General features: G+C 39.4%; 1 protein-coding gene across 3 annotated transcripts in view; it reads left to right on the forward strand.

Moving 5' to 3' along the window:
- The window catches only part of UBR2 (ubiquitin protein ligase E3 component n-recognin 2), a 119,511-nt gene that overhangs the window by 9,545 nt on the left and 96,965 nt on the right, over nucleotides 1–13,001 (forward strand). For 2 of the 3 annotated variants that reach the window (XM_030557628.1, XM_030557627.1), the window contains exons 4-7: nucleotides 3,636–3,749; nucleotides 9,306–9,436; nucleotides 11,035–11,173; nucleotides 12,439–12,501. In XM_030557628.1, the coding sequence (XP_030413488.1) occupies nucleotides 3,636–3,749; nucleotides 9,306–9,436; nucleotides 11,035–11,173; nucleotides 12,439–12,501 (447 nt within the window). Of the gene's footprint in view, nucleotides 1–3,635; nucleotides 3,750–5,270; nucleotides 5,404–9,305; nucleotides 9,437–11,034; nucleotides 11,174–12,438; nucleotides 12,502–13,001 lie in introns of those variants that run through there. The other variant, XM_030557629.1, reaches the window with a different exon arrangement.

The raw sequence follows: 13,001 nt of genomic DNA on the forward strand, positions 1-13,001 counted from the left end.
GGGGTTGGGGTGCAGGAGGGAGTGCGGTGGATGGGTTCTGGAAGGGAGTTTGGGTCCAGGGTTGGAGCTGGGGTGGAGGTACAGGAGGGGGTGTGGGAGTTGGCTCTGGGAGGGAGTTTGGGTGCAGGGTATGGGGTCCAGGCTGGGACAGAGGGTTGCAGTGCAGGAGAGGGTGAAGTGTGTAGCGCTTACCTCAGGCGGCTTCCAAAAGCAGCCCGCACCCCCTCTGGCAGCAGCTCCTAGGTAGGGGGCTCCTAGGCATGCACTGCTGCTCACAGGGACCGCTCCTGCAGCTCCCATTGGCCTCAGCTTGGGGCAGGGGCAGCGTGCGGGTCCTGTCCGTTTTTCCCCTCTCCCCAGGGGCCGCAGAGACGTGCCGGCCGCTTCCGGAAGTGGATCAGGCAGTCAGGAAGCTGTCTTAGTCCTGTTGTGCTGCCGGTGGTGGTGGCGGCGGGGGTTCCAGGCCCTTTTAAATTGCCTGGAGGCAGTGGGGGGGCACTTTGAGGGAGGAGCTTGGGGGTGGCAGGTGGGGCTGGGGGAGAGACCAGGCTCCAAACTTTGTTGGAGCCAGACCACCATGCTCTCATATTGGTGGAGCACGGGCACCACGTGCCCATACAGCTCCCCACCCCTGAACCTTGTGACCCCTCTGCAACTCCCTTTTGGATCAGAACCCTCAGTTTGAGAAACGTTGGTCTCCCTTGTGAAATCTGTATAGTATAGGGTAAAAGCACAAAAAAAACTAGATTTCACGGTCCATGACGTGTTTTTCATGGCTGCGAATTTTGCATGAGAAATTCTAGAAAGAAAAGTGAAATAGATTAATTTGTCAAGCCTAGTGAAATATTTAAGTAAACACACACAGCTGAAATGAGTAAAATAAAAATTTTATCTTCTTTAATCCACCATACTGTTAGTAGTACAGATGAGTATTTTTTTTTTAACTTGATGTTCCTTTTAACTAGCACAAATGTTTACTTAAACTTGTAGTGTAGACCAGGCCTAATTATCTCGAATTTAGCAGCATTAAATCGAATGAACCCTGCACCCGTCCACAGAACGAAGCCCTTTACTTTGATATAAAGGGCTCTTAAAATCGATTTCTGTACTCCTCTCCAGCGAGGGGAGTAGCGCTGAAATCGACATTGCCATTGCTAATTAGGGTTAGTGTGGCCGCAATTCGACGGTATTGGCCTCCAGGAGCTATCCCACAGTGCACCATTGTGATTGCTCTGGACAGCAATCTGAACTCGGATGCACTGGCCAGGTAGACAGGAAAAGCCCTCTGAACTTCTTAATTTTATTTCCTGTTTGCCCAGCGTGGAGCGCTGATCAGCACAGGTGACCATGCAGGCCCAGATTCAAAAAAGAGCTCCACCGTGGACCGTACGGGAGATACTGAATCTGATCCCTGTATGGTGAGATGAATCTGTTCTATCCGAACTCGATTCCAAAAGACGAAATACCAAAATATTTGAAAAAATCTCCATGGCCGTGATGGACAGAGGCCACAACAGGGGCTCAGCACAGTGCTGCATGAAACTTAAGAAGCTGAGACAAGCGTACCAGAAAGCCAAAGAATCAAATGGACGCTTACGGAGGGAGGGGCGACTGTAGAAGTCCCACAGCTCCCACAATCCCAGGAGGGGTGGGGGGAGGGAAGCAATGAGTGTGGTAGTTGCAAGGGCATCCCCTAGAATGGCATGCAGCTTATCATTTCTGCAGGATGTTTGGGGCTCTGATCCAGAGCGACTGTTTGCCTCTCTGGTTCTTTAGTAGGCTTGCTCGATATTCTAGGTAGGACTGACTCTCCATTAGACAAAACTTAAAGAAGAGAATGACCTGGGAGTCATTCCCATTTTTGTCCAGGTGCCCCTGACCAATGTCACCGAGGCCGGCCAGGAGCACCCATGACAGCAGCACACGGTACAGTATGACTGGTAACCGTCATTGCCGGCTCGCAAAGCAGCAGACGGTACAGTAGGGCTGGTAACCGTCTTTGCTAACTTGCAAAGACAAGGGGATGCTGCTGTGTAGCACTGCAGTACCGCATCTGTCAGCTGCATCCAGTAGACATATGGTGATGGTGAAAAAAGGCTCAACGGGCTACATGGTTGCCGTGCTATGGCATCTGCCCGGGCAATCCAGGGAAAAGGGCAAAAAATGATTGTCTTCCGTTGCGTTCACTGAGGGAGGATTGACTGATGACATTTACTCATAACCACTCTTGACAAATTTTTGGCCCCATCAGGCATTGGGATCTCAACTGAGAATTCCAATGGGTGGGGGAGACTGCAGGGATTATGGGATAACTATGGAATAGCTACCCACAGTACAACGCTCCAGAAGTTGACGCTAGTCTCGGTACATGGACGCACACCGCCGAATTAATGTGCTTAGTGTGGCTACGTGCACTCGACTTTATACAATCTGTTTCCAAAAATCGATTTCTGTAAAATCGGAATAATCCCATAGTGTAGACATACCCTTAGTCTTCACATATCAGTCTGTTTCTTTGGTACTGTCAAGTGTGTAATAGAATTTCTGTAGAAGTGTTACAGTTGAAACAAATGGAGAGAGCTTCTTTTCCTCTCTCAATACCCTTGATAGAGTACTTATGTTTACTATTGTGGCGGGTGTTAGTATGCACTCTTCATTTAGTAACTACTAATGCAATATGAAACAACAGGAATAGAGGTTTTTGGAGGTGTAAAGTATTCTCTAAAAATGAAAAGAGATCTGAGTGCCTTGACTAACTTGCTAGACAGAAGAGGATAATGTGTACTGTGGAGAATCTGTGCATCAAAAATAGGTCACAGAATCATTATGTATTTATGAACTCCATTCACAATTGTGATTTAAGATATAATTGTATTCAATACTTATTTCAAGAGCTTTTTATTTTAAAACGAAGTTTTACTGAAGTGTAGAAATAGAGCAATGCAGTGTACAAATGCAAATATTTGTCATTAGCGAGACAAGGTAAGCGAATTAGACCAACTTCTATTGGTCAGAGACGCAGGCTTTTGAGCTGTGCAGAACTCTTCAGGTCACAGCACTGCAGTTTTTTTCACTATCAACTTTAGTAAGCATAACGGAAGCCAGTTGTTATAAATGTGGCCCTCAAACTGTAGTGTCTATCCCTCTGATGTCCTTATATAGTAGGATGTAGCAGTATGCAATTTGTTTTCAAAACAAGTGTCCTATTTATAAATGACATTATAATGCAAAGATTTTAAATATTGGAATTTGAAGAAAAGATCCTGTGGTGTGTTTTTTAAATCAGACCAGTCTTCTATGACTGATTCAGAATAAACGTATACTGGTAATTTCTGTGTTCTATAAATACATCAGATGCTGTATGCGACCTCTCCAGGCCTATATTCTAGAGTTACTTTAACAATGTAATTGTATGTTGTTGTTGTTGTTGTTGTTTTTTTAAACAGATTAATGGTGTAGATAATCTCTGTCTGTCTGTCATGGAAAACTTAACAAATGGGTAATGCTTTTACCATATTTATTTGAGTAGCATACAGGAAAATCTCTAAGAGCATAAGAGTTAATGTGTTGTTGCTTTCAGTTAACATAGATCTTGCACATGGATACAGTTTTTTGTGTATTTTAAATAACTTCAGATGACAACATCAGGTGGAGGAGGTTTCTGTGATTGTGGTGATACTGAAGCTTGGAAAGAAAGTCCGTACTGTCAAAAGCATGAACTTAACACAGCAGAGACAGCAGAAGAGGAGGTAATAAATAAAATTTTTATGTATAGATATTGTGTAATAGTGCTAGTTTACGACATTATATGTTGCCAGACCATATTATGCACAATTCTGAAATTCAGAAGTTAAGGGAAAATAAATCTCTAATAATCTTATATGTGACTTTTGTAAGGTTATAAATTTGCCTCAAAAATAAGAAAACTAAATGTTATAGAAATAATAAAATCTGTATACTTCAGTGTTTAGTGAAATGGTGGACTCTTAAATTTTTAATAAACATTGGAACATTTGTAGTGTCCTAGTATTTATGTTAAAGCTTTAAGACCATGAGTGAACCAAATTGCCGTCAACAAGTCATGTCATCGAGAGGTGTCGCCCCCGAATTTCGGCGGGGACGCCTCTCACTGACGTTGCTTGCCGTCGACAAGTGACATCATCGAGAGGCGTCTCTCCTGAATTTCGGTGGCGATGCCTCTCGATGACATGACTTGTCGACGGCAAGCGACGTCATTGAGAGGCGCCGCTGCTGAAATTCGGCGGCATTTCAGCGGGTGCTCCACTGCCGCAGTGGTCCAAGCCGAAAAGGTTGGGGACCGCTGTCATAGATCATCAACAGGGTCTGAACCCTGAATCTTCAGCACTGCAACAGATTTCTACCGGTTGAGACACAGGACTAATCATATTAGCTGGTAGCATAGGAAAAATGTTAATCCAGAAAGATGGATGGACAGCTAATGTCATATACTGAGTCCAAGGAGGTTTATGTGGGGAATCTGGTCTGGTTCTCCATTTCTTCTTCACTAGGTCTGAGAGAACTCCTTCCATTTTTTGGTGCCCCCACAGAGGAGCTGCGACATGTGCTAAAGGGGGTGGTGGAGGAACCCAACCTGGCTATGTCTGGTGTGTGTGCGTGCTCTCATGGCAAAGGAAAGCTTTAAGCAAGGATTTGAAAGAAAGCTAGTGAGGTGGCTTTGTGCATGTTTACAGGGAGCTCCTAGCAAGCATGAGGGGGAGTACAAAGGTTCTTGGTTTGAAAACTTAACAAATGGGTAATGCAGGCTGGTATCATGGGCTGATCAGAGGCAGGATAGGGAATGAGAGATGCTAGTTATGGTGGGGATAGGCTCAAAGTGATGACAAGCAGCTTGTTTTTGGCTTAGTAGGATTAGATTTTTATTGGTAAATATTAATAAATGTCGATTTCACCATATACACACACAAACTTGACAAAAAATATTTCTATCTGTGATGATCAAAATTTACAAATGGACAATGTAAGCTTGAGAACTTATGATGAGAGTTTGATATTTATTTTGTATATTCTGGCTTGTGTTGATGACAATTTGTGTTTCAACAGATATTAAATAGTAACTTGTTGAATCTTAACAGCTACATTCCTGTCCCCTAGTTTTTTGATGGGTGTGAAATTTTAAATAGAAAAAATGCTTAAAACTCCTAATTTCATGTCACTGAAAATTTTTAATTGATAAAAATCAGGAAAAGAAGTTTAGAAATAAACATAGATATTATCTGTCAAAATTACAGCCAAAAAAATTGAATTCTGCCATGCCTACTTATATTTGCTGCTATAAACAAGGGGAAGCCAGGGGAAGAGATGCAAAGAGCAGATGAGAAGCCATCAGTGATAATGGACTGGAAGTTCCAGAGAGATTGCCAGGTGACGATGATGAACAATGGTGAAAGAGAACAGGTGATGGTCTGAGGGTGGGAACTCAGCAGCAGAGATTAAAAAGAGAGCAATACTTGATGAAGACCAAGTCAAATGAACCACCCTTATGGTGAGTAGGAGAGTGTATCCAGGGCTATAGGTTTAATGAAGAGGAGAGGTGAGGAAACTGCAGCTTAAGGGATTATTATGGAAGTTGATGTCACCAAATATGGGTGTTGGAGATTGCGAGGAGAGGATAAGAGGGAGCCCGGAGTCAAAATCACAGAGCAGGTCTCATTGGGTGGACCATAATGTGAAAGAGGAGAGGAGAGAAGAGTTGAATGCAGCGGTGTTCAAAAAAGGTGGAGGAGTGGGAAGGGGAGGTGGGAGGGATTAGAAGTGACAGGAACAGGAGATCAGAAGACCAATGCCCTCACCATGGTGTGATCCAGAGTGGGGAGTGTAAGAGAAGGAGAGGCCTCTGTAAGAGAAGGAAACTGTAGGGACGGTGTCAGAGGAAGAGATCCAGGTCACTGAGAGAGGCAGGAGCTGGAGTGAATAATATATGAAGAGGCTGTGGATTGCTGTGATCGTTTTAGAGATGGACAGCTGGAGAAGAGGAGGGAGGTTAGGAATGGTGGCACAAGATGGGTGGAGACGGTTGTGGGGACAGGTGAGTGGAGACAGTGCCAGAGTTATCAGCTGTCATGAGGACGCTCAGATGTGGGACCTTGATTTCTGCTGCTGATAGAGGGAATTAGATGGGGGTGGAAAGGGTCCGAGATGTAGGTAGAAGTGGTGGAACTGTAGAGGGAGTGAGGGTAACCAGGAAGAAGAGTTGGTGGTAGTGGGAGGAAGAGGAGAATGATGGTGCAAAAGAGAGATGTGGTGACAGTTGTGGGTGAGTGGCAGATGGCCTGAAGTTTAGTATATCCTGGGGTATTTTGGACCTGGGGGTAGGGCAAAGAGTGCATTCCAAAGGAGAAAAGCCCTTGCAGAGGCAGTTTCCCTTCCCCAAATATCTGTTATACCTTTTTTCCCCTACAAATATTTATATTTTATAGTTATAGTCAAGTATATATTTAATGTTTGTAATTTGATCACTTATAGTACTGTGAAACACACATCATGAGACTGGTATGGAAAAAGAAATGTGTTTCTTAGTTGATTCTGCACATATACCAGCCATCTGACTTCCAAGATTCCCCAGTGTTCTTAAACACCTCTTTTATTTGTTAAATGTCTCTCAAAATATTGGGAAACTCTGATTGTCTGATTGTAATCCCAAACTGATTTTTTTTTCTAGAGGGATCATTTGTGTTACAGCAGAGGTATTCCTTTAAGATTGTTTAAATACAAAGAACATTAGAAAAGTCACCATTATTCTAAAGATGGAGGCAGGGAAGAAAATTATGCCATAAAAAGGAATGCAGACTACACATCCCAGTTATAATAATAATATAGTATTTAGTATTGCTAACTTCTTTCACTATACCACTCATGAAAAGTTTTCTGCTGTAAGAGCTATCACCTGTTACTCTCTTGGAATGTACTTTTTTTTTTATGACAAATGATTTTCTTAAAACTTAAAACAGCAATAATATGATGCCTATCAGCCCTGCATGAAACTAATAAATGAGTCATCTGGAGCTTTCTGAAGTTAAATTAGTTTATGGAAAAATTGGCTCTGTTTACCTTGAGGGTATTTTAATTCTCCTAATGGTAAGAAGAGGTTTTTTTGTTAATGAAAGACAAAAGCACATTAGCCAGGAAAATAAGAGAAGAATGGTTATTGGAAAGTCACTATATCTGTATTAAGTCTCAATTTTAATACATTCTTTTTGGCTCCTGAAAATAATCTAACATCTGACTGAAATATCATGCATTATTTGTTTACTTAAATACACATTTTAAACTTAAATGCAGGCTCTGGAGGTTTTTTAAGTAGTTCCTAATTTTTGTTTCTGTGTCTACTGTGTGTGTTAGTATTTTATTTTTTTTTAAAGGCAGCCTTTTGAAGAACAAACACTATGGAAGTCTGTTATAGACTGGCTCCATGCTAGAGGGAAGACTAAACAGTGTAGAGTTAGACCATGGTGTGGTTTTACCATTTAAAGAACAGGCTTAAAAAAAAGTGCAGTTTTTGTTTGTTTGTTCGATTATAAAATAATTTTTGAAAGTAGTAAAATAGCACTAGGTACTCCAAAGGCTTTCTGTCTGATACCTATGGCTCTCAGTAGGCTACCTTTGCTCCAGGGAAGTTCTTTGGTACATCATGTTGCATTCTGATGCATATGGTTGTGGAGTAGGATAGATAGCAGTTACTCCAGGGTATCTGAAATCATGAGTGAGCAAACACAACTTGGAATCTTTGCTGTGCCTAACATCCTTCTTATCTTTCCTATTTTTGGATTGATGACATAACCTTAAAGATAGTTAATAATAAAATACCTATGGATCACCTTTAAAATATGTCATTTTACTTCAATATCATTTCCTTCTCATGTGGACCATGTGCTCCTATTAAGGAACAATCTCAATTTTTCAGCACTGATGACATCACCAAACTAGTGTGCACTGCTTTCTAAAGTCAAGTTGTACTGCCTCTCACTCATTTATCTTGATTTATTATTATTATTATTATAATGACAGATTTGCTAAGGGTTACAGTTATTTGTTCTTCATAAGTTAATGCTACTTATCAGGAGGAGGCAAAAACTCTTATGAAAGCTTGCTTTGGAGTAAAACATGTCAAGAAGGAGGGGAGAGAGAGAATTGTTTTCCTAGCCTGAAATAACAGTTTGATTTTTTTTTTGCAAACATTATTTCTAGTTTAAGATTCCAAGTTTGCAGTCATACAGCTCTAAAAGGATTTCAGTTAAATAAATAAGTTGAAATGTAATTGTTCCACAGTAGTTTCTAATCACTTGTGTTTTGTCCAAAAATAGAACCATTATCTGCTAATTTTAGTTGCCAGTCTGGCTTGTGCTATAGTCTGAGCAATGACCTTATCCTGCTGGGGGCATGCAGTGAACCAACTTCATATTGTTTTGGGTTTTATTCTGTTTTCCTGTTAAGTTACAAAGATGCAATAACAGTTTAACATAAATCAGGGATATTAAGAATGAAACTGTTCTGGGTGCAAGCAGTCATTCTCCATTTCCTTTTCCAATTCCCCGCTCCCCCTCCCCCCCGATTATCATTTAATTCCTTAGTATAGATGACATCTACAAATTTGGACCATTTCTGTTTTTCATGTATATATGAGGAGAATTCAGTACATATTTTCCCACCAGACTATAATCACGTCAATGAGCCATTACAATCAAACTGGCATTCTTCACTTTTTTGTGGAATTCATGCATGCTTTACAGACTTTTTTTTCTGTACTGAATTTCTACTTTTGAAAATAAATTTAGTAAGGTATGCAAAACTAGTGAATGGCTATAATTTTAAATTCCACAGTGGCATTAAATGGGATAGTATAAATTAAGTATTTACGTGTTTTGCATTTTGGTGTAAACTTTTCGATGTGGCCATTGAGCACCACCATATCTTAGAAATATTTAACAACAAATTATCATATGGTTACCCAGAAACAGGCAAGAGGGAGAGGAGTGAAATATAATATTTTGGAACCTGGAATCTTGTTTATAATTTGTAATGTACTATAACTAGTGTGAATACAAAATTTGACAAAAGGAGATGTGGCTTTGATAATTGTTGATATTATAACTTAGTAAGTTTAAATGAAATAGGAACAATGAAATGTCCAATACAAGCAGGATAATGGGAATGAGGGTTTGAGCCCAAACTCAAATGATTCTTTTTGTTGTTGTTGTTCATTTTCTTTGTTTAATTTCCCTATAATGTTCTTCTATTATCTCACTATAATCGATTTCACTTTTCAGGATCCTCTGGTGCATTTATCGGAAGATATGATAGCAAGAGCTTATAACGTTTTTGCTATCATGTTTCAGTATGCAGTAGATATATTAACATGGGAAAAAGAAAATGAATTGCCACCTGGTTTAGAGACTGTGTAAGTATATTCTTTGAGTCCTGAGGTTTTCAAGACGTGCAAGTGTTTAAAGTGTAAAACTTAAATGCTCACGTTAGTCTACATCAGTGATACTCAGACTGCAGCTCAAGAGCTGCAAGTGGCTCTTTAAAGTGTCTTCTGAGCCTCTTTGCAGCACGTGGTATTAAAACGCTGATTTCATTAACAACAAGTGGGATACTTTTACTATGTCATTAACAAATTACGTTATCAATTTGCACTAAGTTATGAGTTTATTTGCTGTAAGAATTATATACGTACAAAAACACTAAATATTTTCCTTGTCATACTGTTTAAATATGAATAGTACTACAGTAAATTAAGCAATGAAGTCACACTACTGTGGCTCTTTTGGGTAAGCTGATCTCAGTAGTTTGAGCATTGGCCTGCTAAACCCAGGGTTGTGAGTTCAGTCCTTGAGGGGGCCATTTAGGGATTTGGGGATTGGTCCTGCTTTGAGCAGAGGATTGGACTAGATGATGTCTTGAGGTCCCTTCCAATCCTAATAATCTGTGATTCTATGATCACTAATTTGACTTCTGAACCATTGAGGTCTGTGTATCATTGGTCTACATGCTGTCTTCCTTTAACTCCAATAGGATGATGATGTATACAAGTGGCTTTCAAACATTTTATAGTGGGGATCATACAATGGATCATCTCTCTTTCCTTTCATGATTGCATAGACCATCTCCAGTGTTAGCTGGTGCTCAGATAATGTCCTTGTAGCAGCTACAATTGTTTATGAGGAAAAATTGTATTTTAATTCTATGTAGCATCTTAAAACAAGTGGGGAAGTGGAGGTGTGTTGAGGGGTGCCACTTGACCAACCAGCTCTATTCAAACCCCTTTTGTTGGTCCATGAATTACAACTTGGGAATTATCACTCTGCATTGAAATAAATAGCACTAGGAATGAAACCTCTTTATTTAACATTTGATTATACTACAGTAGTTTCTTTTAGTTCTGTTTTGCGTGGGAAAATACTGTAAATGGTAGAAGTTTTAGAATTATATTTAACACGGATTTAAATTTTTTGACAAAAGTATGGAGAACTGGTCTAATGGCTTTATGGGTTTGGTATCTTATGTTGTGACATGGTAAACATAGATTTGAAAAAGACGTCTGGATTCTAGTTGCTTGGTTTAGAGAGACCATTATGGAGACCTAGAAAAGGAAGGGGTAGGAAAATAGTGCCAAAGCTATGGGACAATATTGTGTAACAGGCATGTTAGATAATTTTTCCTTACTAGAAAACTGCTAACCCAGAATAAAAAAAAGTGCACAGAAGTAAAGTCAAGAATTGTCAGACTAACTTAATACTCTGCATCTTTACTCAGTAGGCGCTTAATCCTTCAAGGTGCTGAACACTTCTATAAGGTGCAGAATGTCTTTAACTCCCACTGAAGCCAGTGGGAGTTAAAGGCACTCAGCATCTTCAGGATAAAGCCTTGTTGATGTACCTCATTAGTGCCAGGGTTAACCCAAGCTTAGATATTCAGATTGTTGGAAATTATTAAAATTAAAAATAGATTAGACGCTAAGCACTTAATTATATAAATGTGGTCTTTATTTTATAGCGAGAAGAGTGACACTTACTACTGCATGCTTTTTAATGATGAAGTCCACACGTATGAACAAGTTATATACACTCTCCAGAAAGCTGTCAACTGTACACAGAAAGAAGCCATTGGTTTTGCAACAACAGTAGACAGAGATGTAAGTAACTTCCTTGCTGGAACTTTAATTAAAAGTAAGGTCAGGGTGAATATATATGACTAAATTTAGTGCTTTTTTTCCTTTAAAGTGGTTGTCAGTCTTCCCAGTATTCTATCTCTCCTCTCGCCTGTTGGCAGATATAAGGCTTTCAGGAGGGAATAGAGAAGAGCTGGCAGTTTCACAGCAGCTGGAGAGAGCAGGGAATTTAGCACCTAGTTGACTTTACCGTAAGGGGTCCACTGATCAGCTCAAGACCACCGTTCTTGCCCTGCACATCCCACAGCTGATTGTATGTGTTTGAGGATGGAATTCTTTTCTTCCAGGATACATTTGTGCCTCCTAGGAAGGTATATTCTCATTTCTATATCAAGTCATTGGCCATCTCCTCCAGGGTAGGCACTTCCTCTAAGTCCTTCTTTCAGGCTGTTCTTTGCTGATGGGAAGTGAGAGAGTCAGTTTGGGGTCTCAGAACATCTAAAGTTAAATGTGACTTTTTTTCAGTTATTCTCCCTGTCCCAGATAATAGTTTCATAATATCATTGGTTAGGCATCATATAACTTAAAAGGGACACTCCCCTGATTAGGCCTAAGAAGTGCCAGACTTTTCCTATATTGTACATCTATACTTCAAGGATTTTTATTTTTTATTTTTTTATTTTTTTTAAAACAACTGAACCTTGCTGCATGGTAAGAGATTGACACATGAATTGATGTTTTGAAAGCAAACCAGTTCATATGTACTATAAAAGAACTTGTGAGCCACTTTGTTCATAATACAACATGAATAAATCAACTGTGCACATTTTTAATAGGCATATTTAACACTAAAGAAAGAATCACTGTTTATAAGGTCCCCAAAATATTCAGGTAAAGCCAGCACTGCTATCATACTAGTCAGGTGAACCTATAGGCTTAACAAGCTTTACAATATATCTTTTTAAAGGTATTAAAATATATCTTATTATACAAAATGCCCTATCTTTAAATTAGCTGGAAAAGAAGCACCTTCATACTAATGCTATAAAATATGCTTGACATAAATTAATAGGAATTAGTGTTGTTAAATTTTTGAATAAGAAGGTCACTGTCAGATTCTTAGAATCATATTAAGCTTTGTCTAGAAAGCAACTGTAAATGTGATTAACATAGATGTTGACTTATTGCCTGTGATTTACTGTTCTCATTTACATTAGGACATAGAGTTTAAGCTTATTCTCGTGTTTCAACAAGCTGCTTATTATCATCTTGTTTTTATAAATTTAAAGGGACGTAGATCAGTCCGATATGGAGACTTCCAATATTGTGATCAAGCAAAATCAGTAATAGTGGTGAGTGATCTTACATACTTAATCCATTCTTCTCAAAGTCCTATAAAATGCTTAGTACAGCACAGTTTTGAAATATCATGTACTATTTTGATATTTTATGTGCAAAATATTAATTTTAACTAATAACTCTGTGGTGGAGGTTGAAGGTGTCAATACAATACCTGTCTATACTTTCTCTCCTCTTTCTGTGGCCTAATCCTCATACCAGTACACTTCCAGAAACAAGGTCTAGGGTAGGTCTAGGGTAGTTTTGACAAATCATATTTCCACCTCTGCAATTCTCAATACTTAATCAGCATATGGAATAATGTTCTTATTTCACTGTTGAAGAGCGGAAAATGTCTCATGGGAATTCTCATATTTACAAACTTCTCCTTTTCTTAATGGCTTTTTTTTCTTCAGTTTCTTGGTTTTAGGTACACTTGCATGAAAGAAGAATTTTTGTTACTTAGTTCGTCTACTCTTAATTATTCCTTACTTGAAATACCAATACTCTGTGA

This window comes from Gopherus evgoodei, chromosome 3, assembly GCF_007399415.2.
Source record: "Gopherus evgoodei ecotype Sinaloan lineage chromosome 3, rGopEvg1_v1.p, whole genome shotgun sequence".
NCBI lineage: Eukaryota > Metazoa > Chordata > Testudines > Testudinidae > Gopherus > Gopherus evgoodei.